The sequence below is a fragment of the Nannobrachium achirus genome (genome assembly GCF_963921795.1).
Source record: "Nannobrachium achirus genome assembly, chromosome: 21".
NCBI lineage: Eukaryota > Metazoa > Chordata > Actinopteri > Myctophiformes > Myctophidae > Nannobrachium > Nannobrachium achirus.
The window spans coordinates 26,237,840-26,254,390 of record NC_137828.1 but is presented as its reverse complement, the minus strand read 5'-3'; the positions used below and the strand labels follow the sequence as shown (position 1 = coordinate 26,254,390).

The 16,551-nt window shown below is 42.1% G+C and overlaps 1 protein-coding gene across 1 annotated transcript; it reads left to right on the top strand.

Annotated features, from left to right (window-relative positions):
- Window positions 1-306: 306 nt before the first annotated feature.
- Window positions 307-12,621, top strand: rgs9bp (regulator of G protein signaling 9 binding protein; the record flags this gene model as incomplete). Its single annotated transcript, XM_080751699.1, has 3 exons — window positions 307-405; window positions 9,353-9,659; window positions 12,221-12,621. The coding sequence occupies 3 exons, from the start codon at window positions 307-309 to the stop codon at window positions 12,619-12,621; spliced, it is 807 nt and encodes a 268-aa protein (XP_080607825.1).
- Between the last annotated feature and the right edge of the window lie 3,930 nt (window positions 12,622-16,551).

Sequence of the window (16,551 nt, the reverse complement as noted above, 5' to 3'; positions counted from 1 at the left end):
GGATTACCACTCTTTCTTTGGAGGTTACAATTACAATACATTCGTTTATTATACAAAGTGTGCTACTGATATTTGCAGATTTTTGTTCTTTTCTTTTCAGTTGCGGAGGGAACTTTTCAGTTGCTACCTGTGATTAGGGTTGTCAGAGAGGAGGAGCGTTTTCTGCGCAGAGGCATGTCTTCCCTTGGGACCGAGCCTGTCCCAGCCGAGGAGCGCTGAATGAAGCATCTCTCCCAACGGAGGGACGTGGAGCTGAGGGGCCAGCAGTGAAGTGACAGAGTCCGGGGCTCTGGTCCATCTGCCCTCATGCCCTCACTTGGTAACAACAAGGTGGGCGATGATGGCACAGCCGGCGCAGACCGCACTTTGGCTGATGGAACGGCTGACGTTTATTCCTTGATTAAGGTGAGCTGCCCAAGTTCCAAAATGATCTAATGCTATGGCTAATTTGCTTTTGGACCCATGCAGAGAATGAAATAATAATAGTGTTGTATTTTTTCATTTATTTTTTCCCTCAATTAGTTGTTTTTGGGGTATTTGTCATGGCATTATGATATCTGGATTAGACAAAGTAAATTCTAATATATTATATTAAATATGCCAGTGTTGGTTGTAAATTTAAGTTTGTTGTATAAATTCTGAAAACATGGCAATGAAAACAATGACCCAACAGGTTTGATTTTTAAATGTTTCTTTTCTTCTTTAATATAACAAGAAAGATATATGACATCACTACGACAAATGCATATTAATTCAACATTTTGAGGATAACAAAATAAAACTCAAAGTGATCCCCTTTACAGAAAGACAAAAATAGCTGTACAAGCAAGGCACAGCTGACGGTACCCTGTACAGTCACACACAGTAGGTTACATTAAAAACAATACATCATTCCATTTAAAACTACGAAGAAATGCAAAAGATAAATCTATGTATTCCTCTATATGTTTATATCAACACACTTACTGTACCTTCAATGTACAAACGTACAGTAGCCTACAACATGCACAGGCTACTTGGATGCATAACTACACTCCCCTATTGCATCCATCAATGCATCGGCATTCATTCTATCCTCAGTGTTCTACTTTATCAGCTATAGTAGGTTAATATCCCAGACACTTTGAATGTGAGGAAGACAAAGAAAACACGTGTTTTACCCTGTGGGAGAAAAAGCACTTTTCGCTGAAAAGAAATGTCTTGGTCCAGTGCATCTCCATCTTAAGTAGGTCCCGTAGGATGGAGATGCCAAGATACAGTCTATGTGGCATAGCTTGTATCTTGGACATAATGAATGAATGTTTTCTGTAGGCTACTACCTTGCTTGTTCATAAATGCCTGTGTCAATTATGTGTGGTAAAGGCATAACTTTAAAGGACAACTTTTTTGCAACAAGCGTCCATATTTTAGATTAAGATTTAGATTTAGAGAAAAGAAAAGATGACTGTTAAAATGTTTTCATTTGCTGCTTTCTATTGTTTTTTTTGCGATTTTTTTTTTACGATTTTGATTTCAGTTGGTGGGGCATGCGTAGGCCTATAAGTGGCTAGATATGTAATGGAATGTGTTTATTGCAATATCTTTGCACTAAGATATTGCAAGAATCAAATTCTGCAACTGCTATTGGCAATATTGTAAGATAAATGTATGCATTATAATCACGTTATGTTATATTATGTTAGTTTAAGATTATATTATATTATATTACATATAACATGGCACCTCTCAGCAACTCTTACTGAGACACATTCTAATTGGGACTACAAAAGCTCCTTTGGGTTATCTAAAAATAGATTGATGTTAATCAGATTATTTCTGATATTTGTCATATCAAATCTGCATCAAAGCTGTATCAAATCCACACCGTCTAATCCTCCAGGCTAAGCTATTAATTGCTGCCTGAGGAAGAGATACAGTAGCACTTGACACACCCTGTGAACGTGTCTGTGTATAATTGACTTATTGTGTCTAAAAGCTTAAGAAAATCTGCAAAGGGTGTGTGTACTTAAGGCTTTCATTTAGACCTGTTGTAAACCTATACGTCTTTATACCTTTCAATCAGTGTTGCCATGTGCCCTTGTCATACATTTTTCTGCTAAATCCCTTGTAAATATAGCTGCTTTTAGGGTTTGTTTTTGAAGTGTAGTTGCTTATTTGGCTTTGTTTCATAAAAATAATATTATTAGCCAATTTAAACCAGCATATTGACACGTTGTGAGCTTGTAGATTGGCTATTTTCAAATAGCCAATAGGCCTACAGTATATATAGGTTTGAAAGTGCTCATCTGGGCTTGTTTTCCTAGATCTGCTGGTTGCTTATTTCTCTCGCAAAATCTGGCAACAGTGCTTTCAATCCGGGACAGCATATAGAAACATTATGTATATTTTTGTGGATAAAGTTTTCCAGAAAACTGAAAAGGCATTTTTGAACCGGCCTCAGGTCTATATAATAAATAAGTGTTTATTACAACTATTATGCAACTAATTATGCAAGGGTTCTGGGAACTCAGATTAGGGTTTAAGTGGTCAACAGGGTCAGATCTATTATCATTCATTATGGAGATCATTGTTTCAGATTAACAATGTCTGTTAGAGCACATCGACTGCCTATAGCTGGTCCAGATTAGGATACATTAGCTTCACAGGTTCATAGGTTCAGTAGTGCAACACCCATCCAGTTATTACACTGGTCCGGAGCGCAGTCCAAAGAAAGAGAAAAGAAAGGGGAAAAACGAAGGACAAGACAACGAAGACTAGACTAGGACAAGAAGGACTCAGTCACACTGTCAATCAGTCAGTCACAACATACAGTGTAATGAGTGAACAGCCTCTGCTAAACTGCACAAGACCAACTACTACCCTGATATTCAGTGTATGACATGTATGGATGAATTTCAGTGTTGTTGATACAAAGTCAATCTTAAAATCATAAATTGTCGATACTTAGTAAACTTGACCTTTCACTCTGTAATTGGTCTGTTCTTTTTTACCTCTACACCAAACCTATTTTCCAAAAATAGCCGATCTACAAGGTCTCAACGCCTCATAGCGCAAGGCGTTGAGACCTTGTAGATCTGCTATTTTTGTCTGAAGTTCTCCTCGGAGTATAGGGATGCGAGGGTTCAATTGTTAATTTAAAATAATTATCCTATCACACAACTTGGATTTGGTGGCCCCCCTGTAGTAACTCGGAGGACCTCCTAGGGGTGCCGGACCCCCTGTTGAAGACCCCTGGCATGGACAAAAGCTACATGGTGACATTTTCACATAAACCTAAAATAGCACAACAGGTCAGAGAGGGACCTTAATGGAGTGTGTACAACACATCAAAGAGAGAATGCTCTGTCTCTATTCACTGGTCTACCTCTCAACTGATGAAAGAGAAAACACCATGAGAGCTTATGTCTTCTACTGCAACACAAACCTTTCATTCATACGTAAGGTTCAGGTTCAGGAGCACTCTCAGCCGTATTACACAAAGACATAGTCACAGTGACCGACAAGAGTGTGGACCCACATACCTTGCAGGCCACACAAAAACAAGTCCCAACAAACAACATACAATACCATACAGTGTACCGTTTAAAAGTGCGTACAGTGCCTATGTTTGCCTATGTTTCAACCCTTCGTTGAGCAACCTGACTGCCTGGGCAAAAAAAAAAAAATAACTATTACTGAAAAGGGTGGTGTGCGATTTGGTGCTCCGCTAACATTTTTTGGATGGGAGGAGTGAGAACGGGGTATGGGTGGGATGGCTGCTATCTTTAATGATGTTCTGAGTTTTCTTTCTTGCAGCGTGTGGTATAGATTGTATGGAGCTGTGGCAGTTCTGTGCCGATGATTTTAGCTGCTGTCTTCACAATCCTCTGCAGCTGTCTACAGTCCTGGACAGTCAGGTTACCAAACCACACTGTGATACAACCTGACAGCCTTTTCTGCCTTTATTGATTGATCCGATGATTTTAGCCGCTGTCTTCACAATCCTCTGCAGCTGTCTACAGTCCTGGACAGTCAGGTTACCAAACCACACTGTGATGCAACCTGACAGCTTTTTCTGCCTTTATTGATTGATCCACAGTGAATTGAGACAGGGAAGAGGGAGAGCAGGGGTCATCAATGTGTCAGTACACGGACAAACATGTCCATGTCTGCGGCAAATCTTCTATTTAAAAAATAAAAATACTAAAGCCAGTATACAGTGGCTGACTTGCCAGTCTTCCAGGTTTCTACAGAATAGGTAGGACACTGATTTAATTAATGCAGAAACACCAGTGGTGTAACTTCAGTTTATAGCCTACTCATCACAACTTTCACTTTTATTTCAATACATTTAAAATAAGAAAAATATTTAATTCTACTACGTACTGTACATTATCATTGGACACCTCTTGACTTCAAATCAGAATATAATTGCAAGTCACTCGTCATGATATTGAATTATCCACACTGTTCATATTCACAACAGGAACTCTCATCAACACGCCTGCTGTCCATTGTTGTATGCTGATTTTTTAGATAGGTTTAAAGTGGTTAAACAGATTTTGATACCATTAAGCAATTTTGCCAGGAACCCCTTCAAGGACCCTGGGGTCCCCAAACCTTACTTTGAGAACCACTGGCCTAGGGTACACTGCCAAGAACCATTGCCAATGAATGATCTGATTTGAACTCAACAGGAGCTGGCCTTTGACATTAGCACTCTAATAAAGAGACAGAGTTTTTAAAGTTATGAGTAATCAGTAGGCGAGGTCGCGCAGGACGGTATTCGCACAGGACGGAATTCAAGTGCGATTCGAGTTGCGGTTGGTAGTTTAAGTTGGACAAAACCTGGACAAAATATTTTCACAAAATGGATAAGACTGACATCTGACATCATAGATGTCTGATGTTATAGACCACATGAGACTCTCACAATATGTCCATATATGGGCATTCCAAGCTATGGGCTTAATATTGATGACATCAGGGATTTCCATATATGGGCAGGGACAAGGACGGAATTCATTTGCAAGTGTGACTTGTGTTGGGGCAGCCACACTGGTTAGACTGACACTATATTGTGTGTGTGTGTGTGTGTGTGTGTGTGTGTGTGTGTGTGTGTGTGTGTGTGTGTGTGTGTGTGTGTGTGTGTGTGTGTGTGTGTGTGTGTGTGTGTGTGTGTGTGTGTGTGTGTGTGTGTGTGTGTGTGTGTGTGTGTGTGTGTGTGTGTGTGTGTGTGTGTGTGTGTGTACACAGTATGTGGAATTCCCAGATATGGGCTTAATATTGATGTTGATATATGGGCATAGAAGGGATTCTGTTAGTGTGGTTCCTCTAACAGGGCATCATCTGGGAGCGTCCATATATGCATATGGGCATTGCCAAATATGGGTCAACAATGTGATCTATAGACATTGAGGCGTTACTGACTCACCCACCCACCCTGACTGAAAAGATGTGCCGGTTTTCATAGTTGACTGTGACCTACGGTTGCAATGACCGGTGGATGATGTCAATATGACAATTCTTCTCACCGCCTCTGATTGTCTTTAATGCTTTGAAAAATTCCAAGCAATTTTTGAAAATGGGTTACAAATGACTCCATAATATATGCCTTCCCTCTCAGCTTTCATCTTTTCTTTCCCTTGCTTTTAGGCCTTTATTGATAGGGATAGAAGAGGGCTGACAGGAAATGGGGGAGCGAGATGGGGAGTTGCAAATTGCAAAATGCTCCATATACTGTACGCCTTACCTCTCATCTTAATAAAATAAAATAAAGTTCAAAGGGATGAGGACTAATGACTCTCCCTCTTTAAAAACACAGCATGTGTTCTCCACTGTGTCTACTGGAGTAGTATACATTTAATAATAATAATAATAATACATTTTATTTATAACACGCTTTACAATCTCAAAGTGCTACAAAGGCAAAGAAATGCATAAAGAAAACAGCACATAAAGGCAATCAGTAATTTACATGGGACTAAAATCAGGGCAAAGACAAAAAACAACTAGAATAATTAAAAAAATGCTTTGCTAAAAAGAAATGTATTGTATTATATGTATGGTAATATTATTGACCACTCATTTTGTAATTGTATGTCCTTGGAAAAAATACAGTTTGAGGAAAAATGTCCATCACAAGCCCAGGGGATCATGACATCTGAGGCAGAGGGAATCGGGGAGTGATGGGCAGCAACGGCCCGTCGTCCGCGGGAACCAGACACGGGACTCGCTGCCAGGCATCAGAGCCTATGTTATACGCACCTTAACACCTTGGCTATCAACGCACCAGCTAGCCAAGGTATTGTGGTGCTTTGTCCATCCATTTAGTACAGGGGTGTTCAACTAGATTAGGCAGGGGGCCACAATTGTAAAATCAATTGAAGTCGGGGGCCACAAGACTGACAGAAATGAACAAAAATGTTCAAGGTTAACCACTTGACCGTTTGTTGTTCGCTATATGTCCGATAAGACACACCAAAGGGACATGTACAGTATGTCCATTAGGCTATGGTAACTTATTAGGGCCTGCTTCACTTCATGCATTTTGATGTTTTCTGTGCCAGTCCTGAGATTTTGATATTAAGAAAGGAGGATGTAGATACAGTATTTCAGTATGTTCTACCTGGGTAATTGGCCTCTTCCCGCATTGGCATGCAGGAAGACTATTTGAGGCAGGCTGGCAAGGTGAAGTGTTTACATGTTGGTATGAATGAAAGGTTTTAGCTTTTATTTTGAGCACCCGGTAAGAACACAATATGTGTTTGAAGTTAATGATGATGGAGAAGATGAAAGACACAATCCAGGTGAATTGTCTCTTTGGGGTAAATGGACAACATCCTCTCGAGACCCAGAAATGGTTTCAAATGGATGGATGAACTGCACTCAGAACTCATCTGTTGAGCTCTTGTATGTTGCCAAGCTACCTAGCACAATGGTGAAGCACAATTTATTTTTTACATTGGAATATGGAATGTTCTCCAGGGGCCACAAGAAAGCTCCGCTGGGGCCGCATTTGGCCCGCGGCGCGGGCCGCCAGTTGAATATCACTGATCTAGTCGCTATCTTCATCCGCTTATCCAGAGTTGGGTCCCGGATGCAGCAGGTCCAGTAGAGAATCCCAGACTTGGTGGTGTAAATTAACTAAGTACATGTACCATGCCTAGAATTTTGTCGTTTTAGGGGCAAGGCCAATAATTGGCCTTTGTTGTTGTCAATTTTGGGAGGGCACAAAGGCCAAATGCTAGGGCAGGAAGGCCATCAAATAAAACAAGGTTTAGTCCATTGCAAGAAATAATTGAATTTAAGGGTTAGGATGATTTTGAAATGTAGACTATCTGCAGTGAAATCTCAGCCCTGCACAAATCAAACTTACTGCATTGGTCATGGGGTCATCAACCCAAAAATATATTTTTGCCACGGACTTACAAAAGGAGTGGTCAATAATATTACCATGAATACAATACTAAATGTATATTAGTCCAGCAGACATAATGGAGAACACATGCTGTGTTGATGGAGAACACATGCTGTGTTTTTAAAGAGGGAGAGTGGTTAGTCATCCCTTTGAACTTTATGTTATAGTAGGAAAGTAGGAAAGCTGAGAGGGAAGGTGTAGATAGAGCAATTTATAATCCATTTTGAAAAAGATGCTTTAAAAGTCAAGTGTATTATTGTTATTATTTCCATGGCCATCTCTGAACCTTTTTATTACTTCCTTACCTTTAATTTTTCCAAAGTTATAGCTTTGAACTTTTCAAAGCACTAACGGCAATTAGAGAATAATTGTCATATTGACATCATCCACATTATTCATTTGCTTTAAAAACCTGTGTTCTTTATGTTCACATTGCCTTGGAAGACATGTTTTGGTATGGTTCTCTGCAGTGGCGTTTCTGGGCGTACTGGCACCAGTGGCCAGTGGTTCTCAAAGTTCAGGGGTCCTTGAGCGGGTATTAAGAGGAGAAAGTGCATGAAGGGGCACAAGGCCAAACTGAGGGGCAAGGACTGCCATGGCCTTCATGGCCTCCCTGAAATTCCTGCCCTGACATGTACTCAACTTAACTCAAGTACTGTACAATTTTGAGGTATTTGTATTTTACTTGAGCATTTCCAGTTTCCAGTACTTTTATTTCTACTCAACTAGGCCTACATCTCCGAGGCAAATATTGTACTTTCAGGCCACTACAATTATTTGAGAACTAACTACTTTTACATTTTGATGCCAATACTTATGTACTTTTACTAAAGTACAGAGGGTTTCTACATTGCAGTATTGATACTTTTACTTAATTAAAAAATGTGAGAACTTTTTCCACCACTGCCCAAACTTATACCTATCAAATACCAGTGACTGAGTGTCTGGTGGATCCTGAGGCGTTCCCAGACCAGCATGGAAATATAATATACCCCTCCTCCTAACTATACTGTAGATGCCTGAACCACCTCAAATGGCTCCTGTCTGTGCAATGTAGCGGCTCTACTCCAAGCATCAAGCGTACCCAAACCTTTCAGGCCTTGACCCACCCAAAAGAATAGCCTCTCTACAAGCTCACAACGTCGGCATCTGGCATACCGGGCTGGGTGGCCACAAAGTCGAGAGGGCCAATCCTTCAACAGCACCGGCCCACAGAGCAGAGAGCGACATCACATGATTGGCCCACTGGCTTGTATATCATCTTAATACTGGCCTAGTAGCCCAATCACAGGCTACGTTGGCCCAAGAGTCCCACCCAAACATTTAACAGCTGATACAAGCCCACATCAGCGCATCGCTGCCTCGACACGTTGTGGGCTTGTAGATCTTCTATGTTTGGTTCGCGCCGATTGTGGTCGCATGTATGCCGGGACTGAATTTGTGTCCAAGTCCGGTCTGCCTCGCAATGCAGGTTTGTTTACTATAGAGTGAGAAAACAAAGTCATTTGGGGATCACTAGGGATCATGACCCCCAGTTTTGGAACCACTGTAGATGACGACCTCATCTTCATGAGAGATGCCAGCCACCCTCCTGAGAAAACTAATCTCTCCACTATCGTTTTGTCACAATGGTGCCGCACAGCACAGCAGTAGCCCGATATTCCTTATTAATTATGGTACTTTCCTTTATTTAACACTTTTCACTTTTTACTGTTGTTTACAACATACACCCGTGAGCTTGTAGATCTGCTATTTTTTGGCTAATGTTCCACAAAAAATACAGGGATGATCAAATGATTAGTGTAAAGAAACATGATCCTATTACACAAAGATTTGGCGGCCCCCCTGTAGTAACTCTGAGGACCCCCTAGGGGTCCCGGACCCCTTGTTGAAGACCCCTGCTGTAAAGCCTCAATTTCTGTCTCCCTCCCCCGGTCCCCCCCATACATACAGGTGGTGGCATGTTACCGGCACTTGGCCTCGTGTGTGGGCACCAGTGTGGACGGCTTGCAGCTTCGGGACGAGCTGCGGCAGACGCGAGAGAAGGCCCAGAAGTTGGCTGACACCTGCTGTCGGTACCTGACGTCTCGTCTCCGCGACAAGAGCCTTCCTGAGGACGAGCGCAAGGAGATGGAGCTCCTCTGGGTGGCCTTCTCCTCCAGCCTCGAGCTGCTCCACGCCGACATGTGCAAAGTCTTCAACATGGGCGACATCTTTTCTATGGCAAACGCCACTGCCCGTGTGCAGACTGGCCTGGAAGGTAGTTGGTTATATCGTACACATATTCATCATAATATAGGCCTACATACATTGCTGTAAACCACAGGACAGAGTCCTGCACGGGTCCAATTTTGACAACCCACGCACGCCCCCGCCCGTCATTAATCAGTCCGTGGACCGACCCGTTACCCGTGATTATATTAAAATCAACACCAGATCCGCCCCACCCCTCGAAAAAAGGACCCGTCGCCCGCCCGTCTACCCGTGATTCATGCCTAGAATTTTGTCGTTTTAGGGGCAAGGCCAATTGGCCTTTGTTGTTGTCAATTTTGGGAGGGCACAAAGGCCAAATGCTAGGGCAGGAAGGCCATCAAATAAAACAAGGTTTAGTCCATTGAAAGAAATAATTGAATTTAAGGGTTAGGATGATTTTGAAATGTAGACTATCTGCAGTGAAATCTCAGCCCTGCACAAATCAAACTTACTGCATTGGTCATGGGTCATGAACCCAAAAATATATTTTTGCCACAGACTTACAAAAGGAGTGGTCAATAATATTACCATGAATAAAATACTAAATGTATATTAGTCCAGTAGACATGATGGAGAACACATGCTGTGTTGATGGAGAACACATGCTGTGTTTTTAAAGAACTTTGAACTTTATTTTATAGTAGGAAAGTAGGAAAGCTGAGAGGGAGGGTGTAGATAGAGCAATTTATAATCCATTTTGAAAAAGATGCTTTAAAAATCAAGTGCATTATTGTTATTATTTCCATGGCCATCTCTGAACCTTTTTATTACTTCCTTACCTCTAATTCTTCTAAAGTGATAGCTTTGAACTTTTCAAAGCACTAAAGGCAATTAGAGAATAATTGTCATATTGACATCATCCACATTATTCATTTGCTTTAAAAACCTGGGTTCTTTATTAGAATGTTAATGTCAAAGGGCATTTGAGAAACGCAGCTCTTAAACTGTTCACATTGCCTTGGAAGACATGTTTTGGTATGGTTCTCTGCAATGGCGTTTCTGGGCGTACTGGCACCAGTGGCCAGTGGTTCAGGGGTCCTTGAGCGGGTATTAAGAGGAGAAAGTGGTACAGTCAGCTGGGGCATTAAGGCCACTGTGGCCTCAGGTCATGCCTCAGGTCATTTTTGAAGGGGCACAAGGCCAAACTGAGGGGCAAGGACGGCCATGGCCTTCATGGCCTCCCTGAAATTCCTGCCCTGCCGTGATTACATGCATTAAAGTAAATAGCCTACAGCCGCGTCTGCGTTGCAGTGTTTGCAACGCAATATACAGTATTTACATAAACTCCAGGTCGGCTGCCTTAATTCTTTTAGATAGCCTTTTAAACCACCCTTGCTATGATGAGAACATGGACTAACGTGCCAGTGCGTGCTGTGGTTGTGTGTGATGTGTGTGTGTTGTCCTCCTGCCAGCAGCAGGCTGCTGCCTCACTGTGACTGTGTGCGACTGTGCGCTCCAGCCGGCAGCCGCTCCATATGTCTGTGACTTGACATTTAGGTGGAAACAGTGCTGTATGCATGCCGTGGTTCTGTCCTGCTGCTCACTGTGTGCGCTCTTGTGACGTTGTTTAGGCAGAAACGATTCTCTGATTTTCACAATAAAATGTCGCCCACCCGTGTTTAGTCGCGCACCGCTGTCCCCGCACCCTCGAATTTATAATGGTATATATTCCACCTGTTTTCACCCGTCAAACACGGGTGCCCGTCGGGGCCCTGACCCGTTGCAGGACTCTGCCACAGGATGCACATTTGGTGGCGGGCAGAAACCTCTTTGTGTTAACCTTTTGTGTTCTTTGGTTAATTAATTTATCATAACGTCATACAAAAGCATCAAAAACACAGTTTTGAGCTTGTAGATCTGCTATTGTTTTGGACATATGAGATTTCCACCAGACAGATGAAATAAATCCTATCGAACTATAGATTTCCACCAGACAGATGAAATAAATCCTATCGAACTATTGTTATTATGACATACTGTATGACTACTGGAGTCCTCCTTTATCCATCTAGTCATGTACAAATAGAGAGCATTGTGGGCGTTCCAATATGGCAGAGGTGGGTTCCAGTGGGTCCCCCCTATGCAGTGGGGATGTGCGTGCAAAGTTTCAAGGCAACCGGGCACTGCGTTCATGAGGGATTTTGTACAATACGAGCCACTTCTGGAAACTTTGGAAGCCAATCTTAGCCAATCAGGATGGAATATGAAAGATCCGACAGATCTGTCTTGATCACATGACTATAGAGATAATGTTTAAAAAAATGTTTCGCGAGTATTGGCCTCCTGGTGGCGCTATAAAAGACCGATGTGAAAAATCTCTGTGCCTTCAGGCTCACAGAGACATAAATAGCTGGGTTATTTTGTAAAATATTTTGTAAAATAAAATAAAATGCATTATTTTACCAATGCCCCCAGTTAAAAATCACAATAGAACGATAGAAAATATTTTTTAACACTCTAATAATTATAATTATTATCATTACAAACTAAAAAAAGAAACAAAAAGTGTCCTTTAAGGGCATATAAGGCCCAAATAATTGAACCTTTTTTGTTATTCTCGTCCTGCAGGGGGCGGCAGCGAGGTGGCAGCCCGAGCCCTCAGCCTGGCAGACCTGAACCAGACCACTACAACAGCGCCTCCCGAAGGCCTGGAGGGGAGGGAGCGCAGCGCCATGGAGCAGCAGACCGCCCACTTGGACCACATGATCGAGGACATGGAGGCGAAGGTCAACGTCCTGCGCTGGACCGTGGAGGCCCGCGGCCCGCTGCACGTCGACCTGCCGCTTGACAGCGCCGCGGACAGTGCCTCTCTGGGGCTCCCCTTCTCTGTGGACGAGGTGGGGGAGGGTGAGGGGGACGGGGGGCATTGGTCCGAGCAGCAGCACAGTCGGATCTACATGGCGTTGCTGCTGTGTGCCGTCGTGGTGGTAGCAGCCGCTCTGTCCGTCTGCATTGTCTTCTTCAAATGAGGGACTGACCTGCACACATAGTCCATAGTGTTAATTTAACTCTGCGTACAGTGTACAAATGGGACCAAAATGGACCCTCGTCTCGACGTGGCCAGGCTGTTGCCTCCCACAACTTTGAAATGCTTCCGGTCCATGCAATCTGGAGCACGGAAGCTCTGTTGATGAGTATGCGTGATAGATAGTTGGGGAAAGTTAGACAAATCTTTGACCAATCTGGGAAAATAAATGCTTACCAATAGCTTTCTTCACAAATGTGTTCATAAAGGTGGCTACTCATCACAGTTTTGTGGGGGCCGTTTTTAGCCCAAGGGATGTTTTTCGTACAAAATAAATTCAGAATCATGAAAAACCCCTAGTTTGACCCCTCACATGCTACTTAAAGCAGATTTGTTTTTTGTATGTTTTCCTGTTTAGTAAAGTCAATGAGACCCCAACTTTAAATGGCTCCCTCAAAGTTTCCCAAGGGAGTTGGGTTTGGTAAGCATTTATTTCCCAGATTGGTCTAAGATTCGTCTAACTTTCCCTAACTAAGTGGATGATAGCGACGTTCAGGCAAGTCCCGGAAAAGACGTGCTGTGATTGGCCAGAGGCACTTTGAGTGACACTTCACCCCCAAACATTATTTACTATTCTGGCCCCCTGGCCTGGTTTACAACTCGAACGGCGCTGAGTCTGCTCAAGCGACCATCGCAACACTCGACACGGCGACTCGCTCGCTTTAGCTCGCTCGGCGGTGTCTCACGTGGATCAAGGTCGCTTGAGGCGCCGCACCTCCGTCGCATTTGTTGGAAAAGTCCATGTTTCTTGTATTCAGCCAATGAGGAAGCAGGGAGGGCGGCGCTTGCCCGAATGTCGCTACGATTCACTATTATGCGATGAGCGTGGGGGGGAAAGCGGAAGCCCCGCCTCCCTCCCACTTTCGTTTTATCTTTACAGTCACGCAAATTTATCCTAATATGAATCAAAATCATCTAAGCATACATAGCACGCTGCTTAGCAGAAATGGAAATTAAAGAAGTTAAATGTAAAGATATTTTAAAATATATTTTAGTGAACGGTAATGACAAACCGATGACTCCAGCTTCCTACCTCGGTGGAATAGTTGTCTGGCTATACTGCACGTGTCAATCAATCAAACAATCAGTCAGTCAGTCAGTCAGTCAGTCAGTCACACAGAGTTAAATGAACAATAAGGACTTTACTGTGCAGATATGGCATAATAAACAATGTACTGTACATGCACACATCACCTGCGTGGAAACAGACATTAAGCATGCACTGGCACATGACTATTTTCTGCCAGACCTGAACAAGATGCCATGCGATAATGCCAAAGCTGCCCTATTCTGCTTTTGTCAAATGAAATGACAAATGGAATTAATGACATGGAAATGTCATGTCCACGTAATATTATACAATGGAGGAGTAGGAAAATACTTTTCCCAACACTTTTTTATGCTGCTTTAAATGAAGATCGAGACATTTTGTGAACAGGCTCTTGCATACATTCATTGTCATTTACAATTGTCAGAAAAAAAAACACATTTTTTGTTGATATTGGGAAGATGTAGCTGACTAGGTGTTAATGCCTTTCAGTTGATCCACTATAGACCGATTTCCCGCCCCGGCCATTAACTGCGTATTTGTACTTTACTTGAGTATTTCCCATTTTCAATAATTTACTTCTACTCCACCACTGGATTCTGTTTACACCACGACAATGGCGACGACGCTCTCTACAGGGGAGCGCTCAGGAAATCGGTCTATAGGATGGAGAATGTCCTCTTCCAATGACTGCTTACATGTTATGTTTTATTTTTTTTGTTTTAGTTGAGTGATGAAATGGCATACCACTGTCCATTATTGAAGGAAAGGAGAAAAAGTCAAACTAAACAAACAAATGAATTTGTTAGTTCTAAAAAAAAAGAAGACAAAAACAAACAACAAGCATAACGAAACAACAATGTTTGAAAAGAAGTAGGGTGAAGTTTAAACGTGTAAATTCCTACCACCCTCTCTGAATCTCCTTAAAACAGAATCATAGGCAACCCAGTTTGACCATAGCTTAGCTAACATAAGTTAAGTAAATCTTTCCCTTTGTATTTCATTAACTATAACCCATATCTGTCCAATCCTCTATTTATTGTAAAAGGGTCAGAAAGCAACCGATGCCCGATGATGTTTATTTTATTGTTTTACATGCCAATATCAATTTACCAAAAATCTAATATTTGGTGCAATAAAGCATCTGTCACATTGGAGCCCTCGGTGTGCGAGCGCTTATTTATTTATTATTCCATTATCAATATAACACACAGATACATGACTTTACTTTAGTAATTCCTTTTTCTTTTCTTTTTTTTTAACACTTAGATACAGTACACTCCACTGCATCTCGGAGGCAAATTTCTCACCACTACAATTATTTGACTGCTTTTGTTACTAGTTGCTTTGCAGATTTTGATTTAGTAGGCTACAAAACATACATTAAAGGCATATTTCACTTTCAAATAAAATAAACATTAAAGAAATTAAAGAAAAATCAGGGCCCCTCATGTATTAGAAGGACATTCTAATGTGTGAGGTGGCCAAGATTCTTCCACTACTTTTCTTTGTGTGTGTGTGTGTGTGTGTGTGTGTGTGTGTGGTTGCTAGGCAACACACTATTGTTCTTGGTCCGAGAACTTTTATGCCAGCTAAAGTGAACCTGTTTTTGTTAACATTTTGACTGAAGTTATCTGGGTTGCAAGGCCACATATCTTGGACAAAATAATGTCCAATCAGACAGGATCAATATATAATATGATAATATAATATGAGTGGTTAGTGAGCTTGCCTGGGGAACCAGAGCCATTGGTTGTCGCAGGTATGATTCCAGGCCGGGCCAGCGATGTAAATGTATTGCCAGTATTGTAAGAGAGAATTTCTACATTGTGGTATTGCTACATTTATTAAATTAAAAAAAAGAAAAGCGTGTTTGATGAAATGTCTGCACCACATACTGTACAAGCATTGTTTCCATCACTCCAAATGGATACCCATTACCCAGAGGAAAATGTTCATATGCAAATAATGCATTTGTAACAAAGTTGCTGGTGCAAAAACTATGTGTTGTGTCTTTGACAAAACTGAAGAAGTCAAAGGATAATAAGAGAAGTCGATGTGTGTGTAATAATAAAAGTACAGGTCTCTACCGTAATGATATAGTAATTGTTTTTATTTTATTTTTTTACTTACAATTTTTATCCCATGATTTTGTAACCCATTTTTTCACCCAGTGCCAATTGCCTATGTAATCCTGGGCTCTGCTCTCCCTCTGCCGCACCTGGGGAGACAACGGACAAACCTCATGCTTCCTTCAATGCATGGGTAGTCCAAGTTGTTTCTTTTCACCTGACGGGGGATTTCCCTGGGATGGACGTAGCACGTGGAAGGAACACATTTTTCCAACCAGTTCCTTTCCCCTCCATCAGGCGCCCCGGCTGGCCAGGGGGAGGCATTATTGAGACCAGGATTACAGCATGTTTTTGTGAGGGTATCAACTCTAGGAGACACAGGGAGAACATGCAAACTCCACACAGAACGGCCCTATCGCCAACCCCACCTAGGGTGTGGGCGCTGATGACGCGGAGCGAGGAACACGCCCCCAGCACCCACAGCGTCCCCTGGCAAGAATCGAACCCAGGACCTTCTAGCTGTGAGGCGAAGCGCTAACCACTGCGCCACCGATTTTTCCAATCCCAGCCAAATACAAATGACAAAATACAAAAAAGTATTTCAAATACATATTTCAAATACATTTATTTCAAATACTGCCCATCTCTATATCTCTCTATAACTTTACAAACAGTTCCAGACGTATATCCTGCATTTGTATAATAATAAATAAAAAAAATATATAAGTTTTTCCTGCTCTTCATACCCTAAATT